Consider the following 25549-nt stretch of genomic DNA (forward strand, 5'->3'; position numbering starts at 1 on the left):
TGTCAATCCCAAGAAGCTGGACATTTGCTATCCATTTCCAGCCGATGTCGTGGCCACCTGGTCGTCCCCACCCAAGGTGGACCCCCCTGTGGCCCGTCTGTCAAAAAACACGGCCATCCCTGTTCCCGACGGGTCCTCTCTTCAGTCAGCGGAGGACCGTCGCATGGAGACCCTTTCCAAGGGCATTTTTGCTGCCTCCGGTTCTGCTCTCAGACCGGTTTTTGCCTCTGCTTGGGCAGGTAAAGCAATCTCTGCTTGGGGTGCGCAGCTGGAACAGGAGTTGGACTCGGACGTCCCCATCCAGGACCTACGTTCCTTGGCCCAGCTTATTATTCGGGCCGGGAATTTTGTTTGTGAGGCCTCCCTTGATGCGGGAGCCCTTATTGCACGCTCCTCCGCCCTGGCGGTTTCCGTCAGGAGGGAGCTCTGGCTGAAAGTTTGGAAAGCGGACTCTGCCTCCAAAACGTTCCTTGGCGGGGCTACCGTTTGCGGGTTCCCGCCTTTTCGGGGTCCGCCTAGACGAGCTTATTTCGGAGGCCACGGGTGGTAAAAGCACCCATCTCCCTCAACCCCAAGCCAGGGGCGCCCCCCGCGGACGCCCCGGTGCGTCTCGTTTTCGGTCCTCCCGCAGGACCTCTGGGGCTCCCCCCGCAGCTGCCGCTTCGGCCCCTCCCCAGGATAAACGTAGGAAGCCGTTTTTTCGGGCACAGCCCTCCTGGCGCAGGCCGCAGGCTGCCCGCACACCCGCAGCAAAGCAATCCTCTGCCTGAAGGCGCGCCCCCACCCACCCGGGTGGGGGGCCGGCTCCTCCTTTTCAGGGACATCTGGATGGCTCACATCTCCGACGCCTGGGCTCTCGAAATTGTGTCCTCAGGATACAAAATCGAATTTGCGTCTTTCCCTCCAGATCGGTTCTTTCGCTCCCGCCCCCCGCGGGACCCGAAAAGCGCGGCTGCGTTCTCCGCGGCTGTTCAAGCCTTACTGGACAGAGGGGTGATTACCCCCGTTCCTCTAGAGGAAAGGTTCCAAGGGTTCTATTCGAACCTCTTTGTAGTTCCCAAGAAGGGAGGTTCGGTGCGGCCCATTTTGGACCTCAAAAAGCTCAACCGTTTTCTCTTCCTTCGACGGTTTCGGATGGAGTCCCTCCGTTCCGCGGTGGCTTCCCTGGAGCAGGGAGATTTCATGTCTTCCATCGATATACAGGATGCCTACCTCCATGTTCCGGTAGCCCGGTGTCACCATCGCTTCCTCCGATTCGCCGTGGGGGACCTCCACTTCCAGTTTGTCGCCCTTCCCTTTGGGCTGGCAACAGCCCCCCGGGTGTTCACCAAGGTCCTGGCCCCGGTTTTGGCCTTACTCCGTTCCAGGGGTGTTTTTCTGCTACCGTACTTGGACGATATCCTCATCAAGGCTCCGTCCCTTTCCCAAGCGGTTGCCAGCGTGGATCTCACTCTAGAGACTCTGGCGAGATTCGGTTGGGTCATCAACTTCCCCAAGTCCTCCCTTCCTCCCGCCAGACAACTGGTCTTCCTGGGAATGCTTTTAGACACGGAAGCGGCGGAGGTACGTCTTCCCTCGGAAAAACGTCTGACCCTCCGTCGGGCGATTCAGGGTCTCCTTCTCCACCGTCGACCGTCCTTCCGCTTCTGCATGCGGGTCTTGGGGCAGATGGTTGCCTGCTTCGAGGCAATCCCATTTGCGCAGTTTCACTCCCGCCCTCTCCAACGGGCGATCCTCTCCTCCTGGGACAAATCGCCGGAGTCTCTGGATCATCCCTTCCATCTATCGCCTCCGGTACGGTCATCTCTCCGCTGGTGGTTGCAGTCCCCTCTTCTGGGCAGGTCCTTTCTGCCGATCAACTGGTTGGTGGTTACAACCGATGCCAGTCTCTTGGGCTGGGGAGGCGTGTTTCCTCCCCGATCCGTCCAGGGCATTTGGTCTCCATCGGAGTCCAAACTCTCGATCAATGTCCTGGAGCTGAGAGCGGCCCTTCTGTCTCTGCGACACTGGACTCATCTGCTGAAGGGTCATCCAGTTCGTGTGCAATCGGACAACGCCACGGCCGTGGCGTACATAAACCACCAGGGGGGCACTCGCAGCGTTGCAGCAATGCGGGAGGTCACCAGCATTCTCCGTTGGGCGGAAGCCCACGTCCCGGCCCTATCTGCAATTTTTATTCCAGGGGTGGACAATTGGGCGGCGGACTTCCTCAGTCGCACCACCGTCGACCCCGGCGAGTGGTCTCTTCACCCGGAGGTGTTCGAGGCCATTTGCCTTCGTTGGGGCACACCGGACGTGGACCTCATGGCCTCAAAATTCAATCACAAGGTCCCCGCATATCTGTCCAGGGCCAGGGATCCGGGAGCCTGCGGAGCCGACGCCCTCGTTCTTCCTTGGCGAGGCTTCGCGCGCCCATACATATTCCCTCCCATCCCTCTCCTGCCCAAGGTCCTTCGGAAGATAGCGGCGGAAGGCGTCTCGGTGATTCTGGTCGCTCCGGACTGGCCCCGCCGGTCTTGGTATGCCGACCTCATGCTGCTCCTGGCAGACGCGCCCTGGCCGCTGCCCGCCAGGGAAGATCTTCTCTCTCAGGGACCGATCTTCCACCCGCGTTTAGGGTCCCTACGTTTGACGGCGTGGTTGTTGAGACCACCGTCCTGACGCGTAGGGGTTTTTCTGCGGACGTCGTCCGCACCATGATCCGCGCCCGTAAGCCGTCCTCTTCTAGGATCTATTATAGGACCTGGAGGACCTTTTTGGGGTTCTGTGCCGATCTGGGGATTCCTCCGCTCCGCTTTTCTCTCCCCACCGTTTTGTCCTTCCTGCAGAGCGGACTGGCCCAAGGGCTGGCCCTTAGTTCTTTGAAGGGTCAGGTGTCTGCGCTGTCCATTTTGTTTCAGCGCCCACTGGCCCCCCTTGGTCCTGTCAAGACCTTCCTTCAGGGTGTGGCTCACGCGGTTCCCCCGTACCGTCCTCCGGTACCGCCCTGGGACCTGAACCTGGTTCTCTCAGCGCTCCAGGCTTCCCCTTTCGAGCCTCTGCGGACGGTTTCCTTGCGACTTCTGTCCTGCAAGGTTATTTTCCTTGTAGCCGTCACCTCTCTTCGGAGGGTGTCCGAATTGGCTGCACTCTCCTGTCTGGAACCTTTCCTAGTGTTCCACCAGGACAAGGTGGTTCTTCGTCCGGTCCCTTCCTTCCTTCCTAAGGTGGTCTCCGCCTTTCATCTGAACGAGGACATCGTTCTCCCCTCTTTGTGTCCTTCCCCTTCCCACCCGCGGGAGAGGGAGCTTCATCGCCTGGACGTTGTCAGGGCGCTCAAGGTTTACCTGGAGGTAACCAGCTCTTTCAGGCGTACTGACTCGCTCTTTGTGGTTCCGGAGGGGTCGCGCAGAGGGATGGCGGCATCCAAAGTTGCTATCGCCCGTTTTGTCAAGATGGCTGTTACTGAGTCTTATCTCGCCAAGGGCAAGGTTCCGCCCCTTGGTGTTACCGCACACTCCACTAGAGCGGTCGGGGCTTCCTGGGCTCAGAGGAATCGGGCTTCTACGGAGCAGATTTGCAAGGCGGCCACTTGGTCCTCCTTGCACACCTTCACCAAGTTCTACAGGGTGCATACTCATGCGTCGGCTGACGCTGCTTTAGGCCGTCTGGTGTTGCAGGCGGCAGTTGATTGATGCCTCTGGTGTTGGTCTAGTTGGTTCTGGTCCCTCCCTTCTGGGACTGCTCTGGAACGTCCCATGGTTTCCTGTGTCCCCCAAGGAATATGGGCGAGAAAAGGAGACTTTTGTATTACTTACCAGTAAAGTCTCTTTCTCGCTCTTCCTTGGGGGACACAGCACCCGCCCTTCATTTGGGTTACAGTTGTGGTTCCGGCTTGGTTGCCCCCGTTGGGGCTCGACAGTTCTTTTTTCCGGTTGGTGGTTATCTTTCACTACTTGGACACGCAACTGGCAGTCTCTTCTCCATGCTGAGGGGTATAGCTGATGGAGGAGGGGCTTACAGCTTTCACTTAGTGTCACGCCTCCTAGGGAGCAGAGCTATACCCATGGTTTCCTGTGTCCCCCAAGGAAGAGCGAGAAAGAGACTTTACTGGTAAGTAATACAAAAGTCTCCTTTTTAACACAATAAAAGCGCACAGAGCTATGGGGACTGGGTATTGCAGATGAGCTAGTGGCCATCTAGCAACCCATGTCCCCAGCTCTATACATAAAATCCTACCCTACCAATGATCACAATTCCTCTACTTCGCATCTGGAGAATCAACGCGAGAACTTCGAGAATCAATTTTCCCATTGTGTTCCACGTCCAGGCAAACAGATTCACTCCCTCCTATTACTGAACGCACCACACGGCATAAATTCACCTCGCGTGACTGGAGGGTTTCGCTTTCCACATCATCACCAGGAACAAGAGTCTGTACTAAAATAAGCTTTTTATGGCACGTCCACCATGGTCATCCCAGCAGTCCGTGGGTGCCTTTAGGGGGTATTTTTCTAGCGCTGGAAAATCCTGTCACATCTATAGAGTAAAATGCCAAAATCATTTCTGTCTGGAACCACCACTAGAAGGCACTGCTCAAATACATTTTGAATGGAAGCTGTAAAAATCCAGATGGTGCGAGTCTCCCCCTAGTGGTGGCTGCAGACAGCAAGATCTTTTTTATTTTAAAAGAAGTAGGGATTTAAGAGCTTCCTACCAGATGAGCCATTATACCTGTGCATCATGACATTCATCATCAAAAAATTTGGAGCTATTAAAATATGTACATGAGAATAAAATTAAATATGCACGCTAGAGTCCTTTACTTCCTAGACTACTGCAGATTATACAGTTAACTCCTAAACCACCAGAAATATTAGATGTCTAACACAAGCTAGACCTCAAGGTATAAACACATAACCACCTCAGGACACTGCAGATATTGCTGTTAAACACTCATCACACATATATTAGGAATTAAAGGGGTTGCTCCCAAATATTTTCGGGTGTGGAGAGATGCAACTGCACACTAGGCAGGACAGATGGAAACGCAATCGTCCAATGCACAAACAAGTATCATGCACCAATCCTATTAATTAGAATAGGACCAGTGCATGCTCCTTGCTGGGCATTGTACTGTATCCTCGGTTTACGGTTACATCCAGGTGTATTTGCGTCTCTCTGTGCCGCTTTCAGACAGGGTGGAGTGATTGCCTGGACAACCCCTTTAAACAATCTAATCTAAGGCATACTGACAGGAATAAAACTGCTATCATCTACATCATCCTACTTAAAAATGTTTGAAGAAGTAGGCAAAGTGAGTCTGTTATAGGTGCCACCTCCGTGCCATCCCGGGCACCAAGAAATTTAGAAATGTCCCTATATAAACTCAGTTTTTTGGTCCATGCGGCTGGATACCCAATAATTAACCTGCGTTATTCTATGTGGATAATCCTTGTAATTACCGAATGTCTCACCTTATGGGGGTCTCCTCTCAAGTCTTGAATCTCTCTCTTCAGGTGGTTGAGTGTCGCGGCGAGGTCATCTAGTAGACAGAAAATGCGAAAGTTAGGGCTCGCTCACATGAGCGGATGCTGTGTGGGTAATCCGCTGCGTGAAAGAGAGCCAAGCCCCGTTCCGGACAGCAGAGACACGGAGCAGTAACATGATTGATAATGCTCCGTGCCTCTCTGTGACCTTTTTACTACAAAATCACGGCGACAACTTTATCTCAGTGCGATTTTGTAGTAAAGTCACAGAGAGGCACGGAGCATTATCAATCATGTTACTGCTCCGTGTCTCTGCTGTCCGGAGCGGGGCTTGGCCCTCATTCACGCAGCCGATTACCCACACAGCATCCGCTCGTGTGAAAGAGCCCTTAGACCAGCACCTCAAAACTTTGTACAAAATAGGGGTTCAGGTGGCAATATAAAAGCAAACAAGGACTACAAGTAACAGCACACTGCTTTATGCACAAAGACACATGTAAACACTGGAAACATGAATAAATGTAGATTGAATCACTGCTATACTTAATATAAGAAAATTAGAAGCTCTTTCTGCACATTTTTTGCAGCGACAAGGTGGCTTCCAAAAGATGGGATCTACACCAACAGTCTTGCCCCTCCTGGGCATAAGCTTACAAAATTTAGGGCAATGTAAAATCCAGCTATGGGATACTCCGATTAGAAGTGCTTCTAATCAGAGTGTGAAATTCATTCAGACTGGGATGACTGGTGATTACTGGGCCTTCCGCTGCAAGGACTGCAGGGTTCTTCCAGGACCCTCTCTTACCCAAGCACCTGGCCTGCTCCCTCTCTAGCAAGTATTTTGGATCTGTGCCGCCACGACTGCTTGTTATGTTCCTCGTGCTCTCACAATTAATCTGGTGACATATATCCCATTTTTCTAATCTGTGTTTATTTTCCGATTGTAGATTTTTTTATTCTATTTCCTGCACATGACTAAAGGGGTTGAACTCGGACATACCCCCTTCTTTCCCCACTCAGCCCCTCTGACATGAGTGTTTCATGCCCCGATGCTGTACCTTGTCCTGCGCTGTATTGCGCAGGACAAATGCTTTTTTTTTTTACATTTTTACACTGCTAGGCAGAGGTTTCCACCTAGCAGTGTTCCCAATGATGTCACTGGCACTAATGGGCATTCTTTAGCGCTGCCCTAGCCATTTAAAGGCTAGGGTAGCACTAAAGCACACCCATTATTGCTGGTGACATCACTGGGAACATTGATAGGCGGAAGCCTCTGCCTAGCATAGCCTGGTACTTCACCGGATCTGCACAAAAAGCCCTGCAAGGCAAGGGGAAGGCAAGGGAGCCTGAAACACTCATGTCAGAGGGGCTGAGTGGAGGAAGAAGGGGATATGTCCGGGATCAGCTCTGAACCCGGACAACCCCTTTAAGGCCACGGCCAATTTGCCTGAACTGTTAACAGCATTTAGAGATATGCTTTACAGCAGCCACCATGAGCCATAGACACAATGGGCTGGAGGGGATCCATTGACTTCTATAGGAGGGTTTTCTAGGCATGCTCTGTGACCTGTGCAGAGGTCAAAAGGGAATAGATAAGCTGTGATATCACCTATTGTGAATGATGGATCCTCTCATGCATACAGTCATTGTAATCCTGCCTGTGGTGATAATAAGATGACTGATAAAAAGTGATCTGTACAGAATAAGATGTGAGCCTATTAGGCTTAGTGGCCAGTGCAGGATTTTAGGATTTATTACGTAGATCGTGATACGCGAAATTAAAAACATGACCAAACATTCTTTAGACATATTTTTAAAATAAAAATTTGATTTAAGCAATAGGTAATTTTTTGATGACACACTCCCTTTAAAGGGGGTCTTCCTCTGATCTTTAATAATAGTTCATATTGACCATATTGTTATAATTGTTGCACATAGTTTGATTTAAAATTTTATCCCATTTGCTAGACATTTCTCTGCTATAAGAACATGATATATCATCACTGACATCACTGACTCTGGCTACATACGTTTAGAGGCTCGATAACTCTCTCCCATAGATTCAATGCATATCTAGCGAATGTCCACTGCTCATGCATGAACGTTGGGGGTTATAGTTGTCAAACCTTTATGTCCAGATCGCCTTGTGCCGCCCAAGCATTACCTGAATTTTTCTGCAAACGTCCAAGTTCGGCCCGGTCGGCCTTGTCTCTCTCCAGTGTGTCCAGCCTTGCATAAAGCACGACATGCTCCTTAGATGTGGACGGAGCAACTCCAGGTGACCCAGGAGCCGCGGTAGGATCCATGCTACTCATAGAAGAGTTAAGCCCATTATTCTGAGGCACGGGGGCCCCAGGGTGAGCATGGGGAAGGTCTTTTTCCTGCGGTTGTCCGTACACCTCTATCCGAGGGTCCTCCAATGTACCCGCTGCCAGACCATGCAGGGTCTCCACAGGGAGAGCAGAGTCTCCATCCTGACTCGACCATTGTGTCCGAGACCGTTTAGTGTCCGATATGATGGGGTCCTGATGACGCAAGGAATAACAGGTCATATTTGTACAATGGTCCAATGACTTGATGTATATGTGATAGAGCTAATGTCTATGGACTCCACACACCTAACTGCCATCTGTACGCTCAGATCTTGGCTGAAATGTGTGTATTTAAAGTGAACGCCAACTTTTACAGTCTTCATCATTAGAGAGGTTGTCTGACATTTGAAAAGAAACTCAAAGCCACTGAAAATGGTAAAATAATAAAAAATAAAATAAAAATAAAAATACCCTACACTCACTGGTTATCCTGTGTTGTTTCTAGTGCCTCTATTCTGTGTTTTCATGGCAAAGTGGTAATGTAGTTGTATACCCCACATGGCTTCAGCAGTATTGGGCCATATATCACTGATTGGCTGCAGTGGTGATGGGAGTATACAGCGCATCATCATTGCAGACAAGGAAAACATCTTAGCGAGAAGGACCGGAGCAGCAGCACTGGAAATGGAAGGGGATTGACTGGTGAGTATATATATTATTTATTTTTATTTTTTTTCCCTTTTTTATCACTTTCAATGGCTTTAGGTTCCTTTGTAAATAAGTTGTGCAAGAATGGGGGGTGGTTTTGGCAAGCCCGTACACTTGGCTGGATCTGTAAAGGAAGCTTATTTACCTGCTTCCTGGATCCCCACTCTTTCTCCTCCCAGGCTGTGATGCTCCACTGGCTTTTCTCGCTGAAAACATCCGGTTTGACATGGCTGCAGCCAATCATCGGCTGCGGTGTTGACCATTTGTCATGACGGACAGTAAATGGCTGCACCCATGGCAAGCTGGTTGTTTTCAGCAATGGAGACCAGCAGAAGAAGGATCGGGGAGCCAGTACCGGGAAGCATTGTAGGAGAGAATCAGATTATGTACCTGGCTGGCCAATCTGCCCCTGCATGTTCCCATTGCACCCAGTGAAACCTGCTCCATCTTTCCTCAACCATGTTCTTGCACCTGGATGAGGTGTCTGTCTGGGTACATCTGGTAACCAACTCCTAAACGGTCTGTGCAGTAAAACCAATGGAACTGTAATTTGCGGTCCCCTGCATTAAAGGGTCTTTACCATCTTACAAAGTGATGGCACCCCCCATTTATGACCGGTTGGGGTCTGGTCTCTGGGACCTCACCAATCCTGTGAATAAAGGGGCTACAGTCTTGGTGCAGCGCTGCATCTGCTTGTCTATGTTCCCCTGGCCACCTGCTGTGTAGAGAATAGGGTTGTCCTGATACCAAAATTTTGATTTGAGTTCGATACCATAAAAAGTATTGCTATACTTAATACCACGCGGAAAAAAAAATAAAAAACAGCGTGCATTCCGCATTTTATGGAAAGTCCAGCCCATAATCAAACAGTCCTATCCTATTTATTGGGGGAGGATGGGGGAAGTAAGGTGACCAAAAAATTGTGTATCGCGCATTTTGTATTATTTTTTTCCGGTTACGGTGTTCACCGCATAGGAGATTTTTAAAAATATTTTAATAGTTTTGACTTTTCGGAGGTGGAGATATGTAATATGTTTAATTTATTGTTTATATATAAAATTGGGAAGGGGGGTGATTTAAACTTAATATTTTGGTGATGGTTATTAAATAAAGTTTAAAAAATTAAATAAAAATTAGCCCCCTTAGGAGCTAGAACCTGAGATCTTTTCATCCCTTGTCCTATTCACCATAACAGAGCTCTATTAAGGTGAATAGGACTTCACACTCTCCCTGCTGCCCTGTGAATAGTACACACAGCAGCAGGGAGATTACCATGACAGCCAGGGCTTCAGTAGCATCCTGGCTGCTATGGTAACTGATTGGAGCCCCGCGATTACACTGCTGGGGCTCCGATTGGAACTGCCACTGCATCACCAATGAGGAGGAGGGAACCCTGTGGCCACTGGGCCACCAATGAAGATAATTATCGTTTAATACAGATACAGGAGGCGGGTGCTGGTGGCAGAATCACATAGCCGGCACCCGACCTCTATGACAAGGCGCTGCAATCCGCGATAGATAACCTCTCAGGTGCGGCACCTGAGGGGTTAATTGCTGCGGATCACGGCATCCTGTCATAGAGGTTGGGTGCCGGCTATGTGATTCTGCCACCAGCACCCGCCTCCTGTATCTGTATTAAACGATAATTATCTTCATTGGTGGCGTAGTGGCCACAGCCCTACCCCTCCTCTTCCTCTTGCTCCTTCCATTGGTAGCAGCAGCTGCACAGGGGGGCAGGGAGAGGGAAACTCCTTCTCCCCTGTGCTGCTGAGGAGAACATGGAGCGCACTGAGAGCAGCGCGCACCATGTTCTCTGATACTAGGTTGTGCTGTGCAGTAGCGCAGCCTAGTATCGGTAAAAGGCAAATCCCGGTATCGAATCGATCCGGGTACAAAAGTATCGATTCGATATCGATAATTTGATACCCGGTACAACCCTAGTAGAGAACTGCATACAAGTTAATGGGGCTGGCTGCCATTCCTTGCCCTTCTGGGAAAATTGAGAAGGGGACTCAGTGCTGAACCAGAGCTCCTTCCCCTTGACTCTCAGCACTGATCCCCGCTGATCATAAAGTGATGGCATACCCTAGCAATATGCCATCACTTTACTAGAAGGGGGTAATTCTGCAAGATCCATTGGTTAAATGCGAAGGAATAAAGCAAGAAATCCAGTGCCCTTTCCTCATGTGAAATAAACGATTTGTTCTGCTTTTGATTTTACAGCAGGAGAATCATGGGTGCGACATTTGGTGCTGGTATACATAGAAGTGGTCATTTCCCCCTCCAGTCTGGTTACCTTAAGATCTGGCCGTATTGCCAAAGTCTTATGGACGATTTCAAATTTTTCTTCTAGTTCCTTCTACAAAAATACAAAAAGGAGAAAGAAATCTCACAACTGCATATTTTAAACCACATTACACCAAAGTTCTGTGACTCAGACGCCTCCAATATTAAAGGGGGACTGCGGGATCAGAATATTGATGGCCTATTCCTTGGATAGGCCATCAATATCAGATAGGTGAGGATTAGACTCTCAGTAACCTGCTCATCAGATGTTTGAACAGACCTATGCTGCAATACCCTGTACTGCCACTACCAAGTAGATGGCGTGTGGATAGCAAGACCAAAGTAATCTATAAAGAGGTTGCAGCACTCAAAGAGCTGATTGGTGAGGTCTGACTCTGGGTACCAGCCCAATCTGATATTCCTGAACTATCCATATAGTCAGATACCAGAAAATCCCTTTAAGGGTTCATGCACACAACCGTATGCATTTTGCGGTCCGCAAAACACGGATCCGCAAAATGCATACGATCGTGTGCATGAGCCCTTAAAGGGTTTTCTTGGAGTACAATATTGATAACATATTGATTACTTATCCTGAGAATAGGTTATCGGTGGTATGCGACTCCCGACAACCCCTCAATCAGTAGCTTGTAGAGACTGCAACACTTTAGTGAGCGCTATGGCCTCCTCACAGCATATAAGCACAGCGCCGTCCATTATATAGTGGCTGTGCTTGGTATTGCAGCTGATGCTCATTCACTTGAATGAGACCGAGCGGCACTTATGCCAAGTGACTAGGGATGAGCGAATCGACTTCGGATGTTTCATCGCATAAAACGTTATTCTAATACTGTATGGAGCAGGAGCTCCGTACAGTATTAGGGAGCATTCACACGACAGTGTTGGTTTTGCGGTCTGCAAATCACGGATCCGTGTGTTCCGTATGTCTTCAGTTATCTTTCCGTTTCCGTTCTGTAAGTCCGTATAATACGGACGTGGTGCTTCCGTGTGTCATCCTTTTTTTCACGGTCCGCAAAAAACTGAAATGGGGTTCCCTAGAATGTTTTCAGTCCAGGGGTCCGCAAAAAACGGATGACATACGGATGCATTTCCGTGTGCTATCCGGTTTTTACAGACCCATTGACTTTCTATGGGGCCACGGATCGCAATTTGCGGCCAAGTATAGGACATGTTCTAAAATAAAACGAACGGACACACGGAACGGACAGCACAAGGATGACAGTGAAAGGCATTCCGCAATTTTTGCGGACCCATAGAAATGAATGGGTCCGAGCATTGTCCGCAAAAATTGCAGAACGGACACGGAAGAAAAACACGGTCGTGTGAATGCTCCCTTAGAATGTATTGGCTCCGATGAGCCGAAGTTATTGCTTTGCGAAGTCTCGCAAGACTTCGCGCAATAACTTCATAAATTAATTTGTACTGTAAAAAAACATTTCTGAGTTCGGGATGTTTCATCTGAAGTCGATTCGCTCATCCCTACATGTGACCAATGTATACGACACCAATGCCCGATGAAGAGGCTGCTGCGCTCCCTGGAGTGCCTTAACCTCTTCAAACAGCTGATCAGCAGGAGTGCCAGAAGTTGGACCCCCACTGATCAGATAGGGATGACCTATTCACAAGAAAAGTCATCAATATTGTGGTCCAGGAAAAACCCCATTACAGCACCTGCACTCCTGGTCTTACCTGTCCTTTCTTTAATTTTCCACAGAAGTATGCGATTAGCAGGTCGGATCCTATCACCAGGCTCTTTGGCTGGTATTCACCCACAGTTGCCCTGTGGTCTAATATTACTAATCACGCCCCCAGCTTCTTGCTTTTATCATTAAACCTACAGTATGCAATTTATTGCATTGTGCCCTGCAACAGGATAGCACCAGATTGCAACAGGCCGGACTGTCCAAAAAGTATTGGGTTACACGTAGAGAATGTAAAGTGTGATGACTGGTGCCACATCCAGTGACTCAGTGCTAAACCAGTCTACAGTTAACCCCACCACACAGCGCCGACTGCAATGAACCGAGGTAGTGACTTTTTAAGACGTGCCAGAAGCCACTCGCTACCAACTTATCCCCTTAGAGGGGTTGTCTCATCCCAGACACTGAGTATATCGCTAGGATAAGCTATTAATGTCAGAGGTGGGATCAGTACCTATCTACAGAACAGATCCCCCCAGTAGAAGAGAGCAGACAGCGCAGGCGTGGTCACCCAACATTCACCGCTATGGGAGTTCTGAAAAAAAAGCAGGAAAATTTCCATAAGTCTCATAGCAGTGAATGGAGAGGTGGCCATTCACCTCTATAGGACTTGTGAAAATACCCGAGGCGGCTAGTTTCGGAAACTTCCATAGCAGTGAATGGAGGCCATACCGCGCATGTGCCCTCCCTGCACTTCAGGGGAGAGCAGCTATCTGACTAATGGCATATGCCATCAGTGTTTGAGATGGGTAGAACCCTTGAATATCACATGTAGATTGTCCTAGAATGACAACATATCTCCTAACCATAAAATCGGCGGGGACCCACCAACAGCTCTGATTGGTTAACGGGGGTTGTGCCCTTAGAGGGGTTCTGCAGGCTTTTAATATTGATGACCTAGCCTCAGGATATCAGATCGGTTGGGGTCTGACACCCGGCACCCCACCAATCAGCTGTATAAAGGGGAAGCGGGCGCAGTGCGCACTTGCTGTCTCCCTTTTCTCTTACTGCTCTCTGCTGCTATGTCTATGAAGAGCAGGAAGAGAGATGGCACAAACGCCTTCCCTTCATACAGATGATCGGCGACCGACTCCCGCCGATCTGATATTGATTACCTATTCTGGGGATAGTGTCCACAAAAAAAGCGATGGCGGCATCTCCAATCCAAAAGGCTTTATTTAAACGTGGTGCATAGAACAGTACACAAAGTCCACAAACAGCAACGTTTCGGCTACATAGTAGCCTTTATCAAGCCGTTTTGAAGTGTCAGGCAGAAGTATATAAAGTACACTTAGACCCACCTCCCTTATCAATCTACCAATAAAACGATATATTACAACATATTATCACCTGTGTTAGTTAAAACCACCAATGGGCTTTATACATATAGACCTCATCACCTTTCACCAATCGGTGATATACTCATTACCTCAATAAGGATGGCTGCAGCTGGGCACCCCACCACGCGGGCTCTCGTGTCATCCTGGCGTGCTCCTAATCATAATGCGCACGCTAAGAAAAACAAGATTTTTGTGAACTCACCTGTAAAATCTCTTGCTTAGTTCATTGGGGGACACAGGACCATGGGTATAGCTGCTTGCTGCCACTAGGAGGCGACACTAGGCTAAAAAGTGTTATGCTCTCTCCCCAGGCTGGAGGGGGTATAGCCGGCAGGGGAGGAGCTATCAGTTTGTGCCCAAGCAATAGGAGTAGGAGAAAGACCATACGGTAAACAACCAATAACTGACCAATGCCAGTCGGACCAAACCAGAACTGAGAACCATACTGGCCCATCAACCGCCATCATTTGCGGCAAACAGAAATCACTGGGTGGGTGCTGTGTCCCCCAATGAACTAAGCGAGAAAGATTTTACAGGCGAGTTCACAAAAATCTAGTTTTCTCGCTCGTATGATTGGAGGACACAGGACGTCCTAAAGCAGTCCACGGGTAGGGAAACAAATCACACGCCCATGGAGAAAACGCCCTCGAGGATGCGTAATTCACTGCCGCCTAGGAAGGCATCCGGTAAAACTTGGTGAACGTGTACCCGGAAGACCAAGACACTGCCTTCTACAACTGGAAAGCTGATGCATGGAGGAGATGAACCCGAGAAGTGCTGACCGCTGGTGCCTTGCCCCGGGAGCGGAATGCCCGAGCAACTGCCAAACAGATACCTGGAAAACATCCTTTTGTAGGCCGCCAAGCTTTGACAAGGACGTCCAGGAAAAAACAGGTAAAGTTCGTACGGCGGTAAGCGCTAGTCATGGACAAGCAAACCTTAGAGGCCAAATCACATGGCTGATGGAGAGCTCGCTCTCTATAATGCGATGGAGAAAGAAGAGACACCCATGTCTGTGATGACATGGAAGGCGGCGACTACCTTCTGCAAAGAAAGAAGATACTGGGCGGAGCACTGCCTTATGTTCATGAAAAAAGAAAAATGTACGTACAAGAAGGCGCTATCAACTTCGAAAAACGCCGGGAGGATGATCCCGCCACCCGGACTGCCGCCTTCCCAGAAATAAAAAAGAGAAGACGTCCCAGAGGGAGGACCTGTTCCTCACTGAAACGCCAAACGACCCACAGGTGGTTTGAACGAAGCCGGCTCCTGGCCGCAACTGTGGAAGCAGAACCAAAAATCCAGGTCCGCAGGATCCTCCTCTGGTGAAAAGAACACCCCCCTAGGAAGCGTTAATTGGAAAACCAATGTCCCTAGAGCCATAGAGGCTTGTGGTGAGACTTCTAGCGAGAGAAGCTGCTTGAGAAACCACTGAGAAAAAAAAAAACGCCTGAGCCAGGCATGCCCAACTGCAGGCAAAGAACCAATAGCTCAGGGGAAGGTAGAAGTAAAGCCGATGTGAGCATCACCGGTGATTGGAAGACCCGCCAGTGACCATATATTGACAATGTGGCAACCCTGCCTGAAAGGGCAGATTAGTAGGACCAAGATGAGAGAAATACTGGAAAAAAAAAAAAAAAAAGGGAGATGGGATTTCAGAGCCGTACAGCCCATGGCTACTGGTCAGCTAGACAGAAGGGGAAGGTGGTCAGCCATCCAGCTCGAGGAGGGACAGGAAAGGAAAAGGGTGTTCCGTTCCAGGAACGAAACCCCTACCAGCGGTGGCAAGGTGTGTGAGAGACACCCGCTCTGCTCGGCGTGGGGAGACTCGTAGTCCACCCCCGGAATGAGCAGTGAAAGGAATTACCACCATTGGCTTGAGGTGACGTAGAAATTACTCATATCTGAAGAGAGGTAGTACTGATAGCGTCCCAGCATCGACTATTAGCACCCAAGTCCCGCTTATAACGGCAGTCTAGTGGTAGACGAGTGTCGCAGGGACTAAGCTACCCAGTAGAGCGCATCCGAAGGTAGGTGCAGATCAGCTATGGCAATGACGCCATCGCAAAGCCCAATTTGAAGATAGACAACAGTTGTCAGAGCAACGGCCAATTATCGGTAGTGTAAACCAGAAGGGGCCAGGGCTAAAGCCCATTCCCATCTGAGACTGGCGCCCTACAGAATCTAATGGTAATGCAATACGCCGCCTGAGGAGGAGGCCATACAAGGGAAACCACAAGAGTAATGCTAACGCCATACTCCGGCTGAGGAGGAGACCACACCTTAGAGGCCACCGATTCCAGTGTTAGAAGAATCCATCACCTGACGAAGGGGCTGTGCAGTAGGCACCCTAGTATGTAGAGGAGACGCAAATACGTCTTGTACAGTAGGAGCTATAGCATGCTCCACCAGCGTAAAACTGAGGGGGGAGGCCTGAGGACATCCAGTAGAAGCCATAGAACCATGCTGCCCCAGTTAAGTATAGCTAATCTTAAACACTCCACCTGAAAAGGGCGCTGAACAGGAGCAACTGCCGAAGCAGTTCCAGGGTAGAACCCCTACCTGAGGGGGGCTGCCCCACTGCAGCGACTACAATCTCTAGCTCACTGGATCGTAATAACAATATTCTGTGTAATGGCGTGCGCACTACACGTTGTCGAGGAGCAATACCATGACCGATCTGAACGGTGGAGGCCTATGGGGATGGGGGGTCTCTAGGACACATAAGTGTTGCTGGGTAACCCCCCCTGAGAGAACAAAGGTCGACATATTTGCGCCCCCAACCAGCGCCGGAAGAAAATAAGGATACAATATGGAAGTAGCCTCAGTATCCAGTGGCAGTATCCATATACCACTAGATGAAGAGTACAAGGCACCAGCAGGTACCGACTGTTGCCACGGCCCACCTGTGAAGGAAGCCAAGGCATCTAGTGTCGTGGCGTAGTTGAATCATAGCATGCAAAGATGCCTAGTGATTCCCCCATCAACGGATCACTTGTGGAAGGGGGTAATGCCACAGGAAGCATGGTGATGGCAAACGACTGATGGAATAGCATCCAGTGGAAGTGCAATCCTCCGGTTAAGGAAGGGGGTAGCGCGATAGTCAGAACCGCATCCAACGGTAGTGTAATTAACTCACCTATGGGGGGGGGGAGGGGTAATACCTACGGTAAGCACTGCACTCAGTGGCAGTGCAATCACACCACCTATGAAAGGGAGTAACCCATACGGCAAGTACTGTATCCAGAGGTAGTGCAAGTACACCACCTATGGAAGTGGGTAATGCATACGGCAGGAACTGAATCCAATGGAAGAAAAAATTCCTCCCCCTATGTAAGGGGGTAATGCATACGGTAATGCCATAACACCACCTATGAACGAGGCTAATGCATACTGACAGTACTGTACCCAGTGGAACTGCAATTCCGCCACCTACGGAAGGGGGAATGCCTATGGCTGGCACTGAGACCAGTGCTAGTGCAGTTAGTCCACCTATGGAAGGAGGTAATACATAAGGTGAGTATTGTATCCAGTAGTAGTGCAAATACTCCGCCTAAGGAAAGGGGGTAATGCATACGACAAGTACTGCTGTCTACTGTGGACGCAATCTTGGAAGACTGTACCAGATACATGTCAGAGTCCGAATCACTGATCTCCCCCCCGGAGGAACCCAGAACGGCGCTAGCAGGCGCTCGTGTGTGTATACAGGCCGCGAGTCGAATAAAGTGGGGCGCTTGGCCGACCGGGGAGCACGCCCGGTCGGTCGGAGAACGGGGGGCCCGGAATGGTGCTCAGAAGGCGCCTGCGCCACGGGCCGGGAGCATTCGGCGCAGGCAGCAGGGCCTAAGGAGCAAGAGGGGGAGGCCTGTGGACTTAACCATTCCTGGGACCAAGGCACTGTGTTTGTTCCCCCCAGATATGGTCTCCAGAGGCCCAGAACCGTAGTGGAGAGGGGGGTGTGGGAGGGGACGGTGCCGAGAATACTCACCTAATCCGGATTACTCACCCCATCTTCATCTTCTTCTCTTCACCCCTTCTCAGCTTACCAGCAGAGTCACCTCTTCAGCAGCTGCCACCCGAAGTGGCAGGGTGGGTCTCGCCGAATTCAGGTGACCCCTTGGCTGGCGGGAAGCAGGGCTGCCCTGGTCCACCTTTTCTTCTTGGGGAGGTTGGGCGGTGAGGGATTCCGACACCGGCCTTGCTCCCCGGGTAGACTAGTGGATAGGCGACTCTGTTTCCAAAAAAAAAAAAAGGGAAAAAGAAAAAAATCATAAAGTAAGTCACCCTGCATAAGCAGGGAGGTCTGCCTCCTACGACACTAAGCTAAAAACGGATATGCTCTCTCCGGGCTGAAGGGGGTAGAGCCGGCAGGGGAGGAGTTATCACTTTTCAGCCTAGTGTCGCCTCCTAGTGGCAGCAAGCAGCTATACCCACGGTCCTGTGATACGAGCGAGATAAGCGCCCCACCTCCGAAGTTTGAACTTGTATAGTAATAAATACTCCTTTGAAATGATGTTGCTCAATATTGAATATTTGCATAAGGAAGTTGAGAGGATTAAAAAAAGTGATTGCATCGCTTGAGATTCAGATCCGGGAGATATTGGGAGCAGACGACTCTGCTGTACATAAAGATAAAATCACACATTATATACAGCGTCATAAAGCGGAACTGGAAAGGACAAAGCGCTTTATCGGGACCTGGAAGACTACCAGACTGGTAAAATCTATAACTGCCAGAATCAGTCAAAGGGAAGACCTAGGAGGAGAAAAGGTAGAAAGTTCGATCGTGGACATTTTGGGTTTACTACCTGTGACTCTGAAACTACTGATGAATCAAATAAATCAGTTTTTTTAGGCACATCCAAACAAGGAAGAGGACCAGGTAAAGGTCTTGAACCGTGGACTTACTTTCTGTCAAACAGCTCCCACGAACTGGTTTGATGTAGAAGTGGACTTACAATGCTTTTTTAGGAGGTTGAGGTTAAAAGGTTTCTTTGCTACTAGGGAAGTCAATGATAGTATAACTATTGTTAACAGTAATGTTGATAAATTGCGGTTGAGAGATCTAGGTCTTAGGATCAAGAGTAATTTTTCTCCTCCCCTGAACAATCACATAATCGAGTCTTATATTGAGAGTGTCACTAAACAAATTGATCAATTAAGAGAAGCAAGAAAGGAACGTCAGATATCTAACATGTCTAGACAGGAGAAGGTGGCTCTAGGAGCTTGTGAACAGAATAAGGAAATAACTGTGAAACCTGCTGATAAAAGGGGGAGCTGTTGTCGTAATGGACACTCATAAATATGTGGAATAGATACGTAAACAGTTGGCTGAAAGGGATGTATATGAAGTACTGGAAAGAGACCTGAAGGGTGATATAATGAGGTGTTATAAGTGACATCATCGACAAAGCTATTGAAGATGATGTCATTGATAAGGACTTGGGAGAATATTTGAGGGTAGAGCACCCCAATACTCCTTTGTTGTATACACTCCCAAAAATCCATAAGAGTTTGAGTGACCTCCCTGGTAGACCTATTATCTCGGGGAGGGACTCAGTATTCAGTACCATAGCCATCTTTCTTGACCGTCTGTTATGCATCTATGCCACTAATGCACCATCGTACATTTCTTCTTTTATTGAAAGACATTGTGCTAACGGAATCTTTTTATTTTGTGAGTTTTGATGTGGTCTCACTTTATACATCTATTGAACATGATCAAGGCTTGAGAGCCGTCGGTGTGGCGCTGTCCAGAGCAGGGACCTCTCCGACTGGTACACTGTTTGTCCCCCAGCTCCTCGAGGTAGTCCTCAGGAGGAATTATTTCCTCTTTGGGGACACCTATTACCAACAGAAGCGGGGTACAGCCATGGGGTCCAATGTGGCCTCCACTTACGCCAACATCTTTATGGCCGAGGTGGAGTATAGGCTAGTGTACCAGTCATCATTTATGGAGAGGATCCTGTGCTGGTGGCGCTACATTGACAACATCTTCTTGATCTGGTGTGGTACGCTTGAGGAATTGGAAATGTTTCACTATCATTTGAATACAAAAGGTTTTGTGCCTCCAATTCATAAAGGTAGTGTCACAAGAACAATTGCAATTCTTTGAGGTCATGGTTTACATGGAGGGTGGTGGTATTAGAATATTAGAACAGATTTGTATCAAAAGCCCACAGATAGAAACAACTTACTTAGGTATGATAGTTGCCATCCACAGCGAAGGATAGAATCACTTCCATGGAGTCAATTACTTAGAGTAAGGAGGATAGTATCCGATGAACAATGCTGTACCGTGAGAGTGGGGGAAGTTCAGAAACAGGGGCTACCCACATAGGTTGCTACGGAGATCTCGAGAGAGCGTGGTGAACACAATGAGGGAAATTTTTCCACAAGGGACCCCTAAAACTAGGGTTGATTTTCAAATTTAACCGTTGATGGCGTATAAAAGACAACACAACTTACGAGACTGATTGGTTAAGTCTGATGTGGGCAGTGCACAGGTGGATAGACAACGCTTTCTAGCGCCATGCAAAATCTGGTAATTTCCCATGTTTCGGTTGCTGCAACATCACCAAGGGAGGTACCTTTGGGCATCCATACACTGGACAGGTATTCAGGATTAATGGTTATTACACTTGCAGATCAAGGGAACTGATTGACATGATTCAGTGCCCTTGTAGCCTTATTTATGTGGGTGAGACCACGATGGAGATCAGGGAGAGGATAAATAAACATAAAAGTACCATCAGGAAAAAGATGGACAAACCGGTGGTAAAACATTTTGTGGAACATGGACACTTGATTAATCAACTCAGAGTTCGTGTGATTGATTCGGTTGGAGTACTGAGGAGAGGTGGTGATAGGGAAGCTATACTTAGGAAGAAAGAATTAAAGTGGATCTTTACCTTGAAGGCTCTACAACCATATGGATTAAATATAGAATTCAATGTGAGTAGGATTTAATTATATGTATTAGTCATATAGGTGTAAGAGGAGTCTGATCTTTTAAGTTGGTTTTAATGTTTTGATACTAATATGTATTTGTTTTTTATATGTGTTTTATAGATGAAGACTGGAATGCACCTGGTTCCCCCATCAAGCGAGATATAAATCCGCGAATATAAAGAAATTTTTGTCAGCGACTTTGTGACACATCCCTTAGAAACTACGTGGTCTCCTAGCAAGCAGGAAGATCCACCTAACTCTAATTTTTAGATTCGGATGGATTCGGGGATACATAATATAAGAGTAGGTGAATCGCTATGGCAACAGTGACGCCTCCGATGTGAGTAGGTCGGGTGATCAGGGCGGTAGGTCATGTGGGTCGGATTGAGGCACATGACTTAGCTGATATGGCCCTATAGGTCATGTGGGTCTGCTGAGCACATGACGTAGTGGTGATGACACTGCGGGTCACATGGGCTGGAGCGATGCGATCCTGTGACCTATTTAGGAGGCGGGACGCTTGGAGCTTTTTCTGAGCGTGTGCATTATGATTAGGAGAACGCCAGAATGACACGAGAGCTCGCGTGGTGGGGTGCCCAGCTGCAGCCTTACTTATTGAGGTAATGGGTATATCACCGATTGGTGAAAGGTGATGACGTCTATGATATGTATAAAGCCCATTGGTGGTTTTAACTAACACAGGTGATAATATGTTGTAATATGTCGTTTTATTGGTAGCTTGATATTGGAGGTGGGTCTAAGTGTACTTTATGTACTCCTGCCTGACACTTCAAAAATAGCTTGATAAAGGCTACTATGCAGCTGAAACGTTGCCGTTTGTGGACTTTGTGTACTGTTCTATGCACCACGTGTGAATAAAGCCTTTTGGATTGGAGATGCTGCCATCGATTGGGGTACGGATGTGCTTCTCCTAACTATTTATTGCCTATCCTGGGGATAGGTCATCAATATTAAAAGCCCAGAGAACCCCTTTAACTACTTTTCATTCTACAGAGTATTTTCATTAGTTACTCTAGCTCCCATTCCTCCATGTTTTTTTCTTTTTCTTTCAAATTTACTTTAGTTTGCAGTTTTCTTTTATCCCCCATGCTTGAATCCTACTTCCTGGTTTCACACAGGAACAGGAAGTGGTGCACCAACATAACATCTTCCCCTTTTTTAGTGTTAATAAATGAACATTGTAAGTTTTGAAGAGATAACAATAATGCATTTGATACTCTAAAGGTTAAGTCTCATAGGTGGTTTTGAACATCTGCCACTACGGGTGACGACTGGTCCTTGTAGTCTATTAGCCCTCTCGGTAGTTACTGGGCTCTTATCACCTTCTACTGGCATGTCTTGCGCGTGGCTGCTGGTAGATGTAGTAGCTTGCTCAGGATTGCCAGTACCATTGGTCTGTGGCCCCACCTCTGTGCATTCCTCACAGTAAATGGGCACACGTGTCCCTGTTATACCAAGCGAGACTGGCTTATCAAATTAGATATTGCGACGTAGGTTTTTCCGCTACTCATAAATCCACACGATTGCGACGAAAGAGAGTTCCGTCAACGTCCACTAAATACAAGCATGGTGCAACTTTTTTCAAACAAAGTACCCATTCTCCAACGACCTGTTCGATCTCCAGGTAAGGGTTTCATACGGATTTGTTCTCCAGTAATCAACTCTGGCAGATCCCTGGCCGATGTAACATATTGAGCCTTTGACATTTGTCTCTTAAACTTTAACTTTTCTGTAACACCTTGTACCACACAAGATTCCAGAAGCTTATTCGCTGCCAGTAAGGAAGTCTTCAGCCTCCTTGACATCAGTCTTTGTGCTGGACTACTAATTATGCCTTCGGTTGGAGTGTTTCTGCAATGCAAAATGGCCTTCCACGAGTCTTTACCATCACGGTTTGCTCTCTTGCATAAGTTCTTAACAATCTTTACAACAGCGCTTTGCCATTCGCCTGTGGATGACGTGGTGAGGAAGTAACGTGCTCAAACTCCCATTCCATTGCAAATCTTCAAAATTGCAAGCTTGAAAACTGAGGGCCATTATCAGAGATCACTTTATCTGGTTGGCCATAACGGGCAAACGGAGCCTTGCACCGCTTAATTGTGGTTTCAGTGGACAAATCAGGAAGAAGGTCGATTTCCCAAAAGTCCGAATAGTGGTCAACTAATATCAGGTATTCTTTGCCTGCGTAGTTGAATAAGTCCATACTGATGATCTGCAATGGACGTGTCGGTATCTCATGCGACATTATAGTTTCCTTTTGCTGCAAGTAGACATATTCATTGCAGATGTGACAATTACTGACAAAATCTTTGATTTCACCTTGCATGTTAGGCCAGTAAAGAGAATCACGAGCTTGTCTGTAGCATGCTTCACCTCCAATGTGGCTCGAGGGTATTTGTGATAACATCTCCGCTCTCAGCGATTTAGGCACTATGACACTTGGGCCTTTGTACAAGATACCATTTTGTACGCTGATCTTATCTCTGAAGGACCAATATTCCCGTACAGTTGCAGGAATTGCTACTTTATCATCTGGCCATCCACTCAAGAAAACAGATTTCAGAGCTTATAACGTTGCGTCACCGTCAGTGTGTTGTACGAGTTGCTGCAGACGCTGAGCAGTGACATTAAGATAGTCGGCTTGATTGATGTCGGCAAAGAAAATTTTTTCTTGTTGCAGCTGACAAAATTGTTTGATGCTCGTGCTCACCTTCAGGTGCCACATTATCCAACATAGCTCTGCTCAAAGCATCGCTGATATACATTTCAGAGGTTTGTGGTCAGTCTCAGCTGTAATGGAGTCCTGCCCATAGAGATAATGATGGAAGCGTTGGCATGCAAATACAATACTTAAACATTCCTTCTCAATCTCAGCATAGTTTCGCTCAGCTGGTGAAAGAGCTCTGGACGCATATTCAACTGGTTGACCTTCCTGCAAAAGACAACAACCCAGGCCATTTTTGCTAGAGTCACTTTGTATGGCAACAGGCTTAGTGACATCATAGTATTTCAACACTGGTCGTCTTAACTGCTCATGCACCTCAGATAAATGTGGCAGGAATTTTGCTAGATATGTAACAAAGCCAATAAATCTCTGTACTGCTTTGGCATCAGCAGGCTGTGGCATGTCCACAATAGCTTTGATCTTGTCCGGGTCAGATTTTAAGCCTTGTGAAGACAGGATATGCCCATGGAAATGGACTTCTTGCACCTTGAACTGCAATTTCTTCACGCTAAGCCTCAGCCATCACCTGTCTGCAACGATCTAGTAGCGCTATTAACTTTTCGTCATGGTCCCGCTCAGCTTCTGCATCAGTCTTAACACAACCAACTATAAGGAGGTCATCCGCTATTGGCTCAATTCCACGAAGCCCACTCAATAGTTCATGTTGTTTACGCTGGTAGACCTCTGGTGCCACGGAAACCCCAAATGGAAGTTTAAGCTATCTCTTTCTGCCCCAAGGAGTCCAGAAAGCGGTCATGTAACTGCTTTTTTCATCTAGTTTGCACTGTAAAAAGGCATCTCTTGCATAGACTAGTGTGAAAATACGCGCTTTTGGAAGTTTGTACAGAATGCCATTGAGTGTAGGCATTAGGTAGTGTGACCGCTTCAGGGCCATATTCAGGAACTTGGGATCGATACTGATTCTGATCTTTTCAGGCTTTCTGATAACCACCATGTTGCTTATCCAATCCGTGGGTTCTGATACTGAGGTTAGATGTCCCTCAGCTTCATACTTGTCCAGTTGTGCTTTGACCTGTGGCTTAATAGCTATTGGTACATTCCGATGGGCACATTGAACTGGTTGAATAGCAGGGTCAAGTTCAAAGCGCACCTCCCCTGGAACAACTACCGGGCCCTCAAATACATCACTGTAGGCATGAAGAATTTGCTGTTTTAATAAGATTCAGCCCTTAGCAACCAGTCTGCATAAAACTGCATTTTCACTATTCAGTTAAGATGGCCGCCACTGCCCTCACCCTGAGGTTAATCCCGCCTGCCCTCACTAGCCAGTAACAATAGCCCCCCAAAAGTGTCAGTAACCATAGCTCTCCCCCCTAAAGGGTTAATCTCCTGCAGAACAAAGGAGTCCTCTTACCACAAGTTGCTTTCATTTATACACTGAGCAGACGGCAGATCTCCCTTCCCTGGTCTGCGCTGCTTCAACTCTGCATGCTCCAGCTCTGCTGAGTGAGGGAGCGTCTGCCAAGCGCAGGGACAGGGAGAAGTGCACACAGCCCAGGCACTGTTATCAGCTGCTGGGGAGGACCTGGCTTTAATCATTTACTTACAGTCCCTTGTTGTCAGTAATGTGACCTTGCACGCAGCGTGCTCAGTCCTTCAACAGATAGACGGACCATGCCTAGCAACCCTATTTTAAAGGGGACCTTTCACCGATTATTACACTATGAACTAACTATACAGACATGTAGAGCGGCGCCCGGGAATATCACTGCACTTACTATTATCCCCAGGCGCCGCTCCGTTCTCCCGCTATGCCCTCCGGTATCTCCGCTCACTAAGTTATGGTAGGCAGAGATTCCAGTCCCTAAGTTATGGTAGGCGGAGTCTGCCCTTGTTCTGCTCTAGCGCTGGCCAATCGCAGCGCTCACAGCCTGGGAGGTTATTTTCTCCCAGGCTGTGAGCTCTGCAATGCGATTGGCCAGCGCTACAGAAGAACAAGGGCAGACTCCGCCTACCATAACTTTGTGACCGGAGATACCGGACGACATAGCGGGAG

At 48.3% G+C, this 25549-nt stretch overlaps 1 protein-coding gene across 1 annotated transcript in view; it reads right to left on the reverse strand.

The window, feature by feature from the left end:
* The window catches only part of QRICH2 (glutamine rich 2), a 67513-nt gene that overhangs the window by 31056 nt on the left and 10908 nt on the right, over positions 1-25549 (reverse strand). The window contains exons 3-5 of the mRNA XM_040438497.1: positions 10785-10847; positions 7633-7993; positions 5457-5524 (exon numbers count right to left, since the gene is read on the reverse strand). Coding sequence (XP_040294431.1) covers positions 5457-5524; positions 7633-7993; positions 10785-10847 — 492 coding nt within the window. The remainder of the gene's footprint in view (positions 1-5456; positions 5525-7632; positions 7994-10784; positions 10848-25549) is intronic.

The sequence above is a fragment of the Bufo bufo genome, chromosome 6 (assembly GCF_905171765.1).
Source record: "Bufo bufo chromosome 6, aBufBuf1.1, whole genome shotgun sequence".
Lineage (NCBI taxonomy): Eukaryota > Metazoa > Chordata > Amphibia > Anura > Bufonidae > Bufo > Bufo bufo.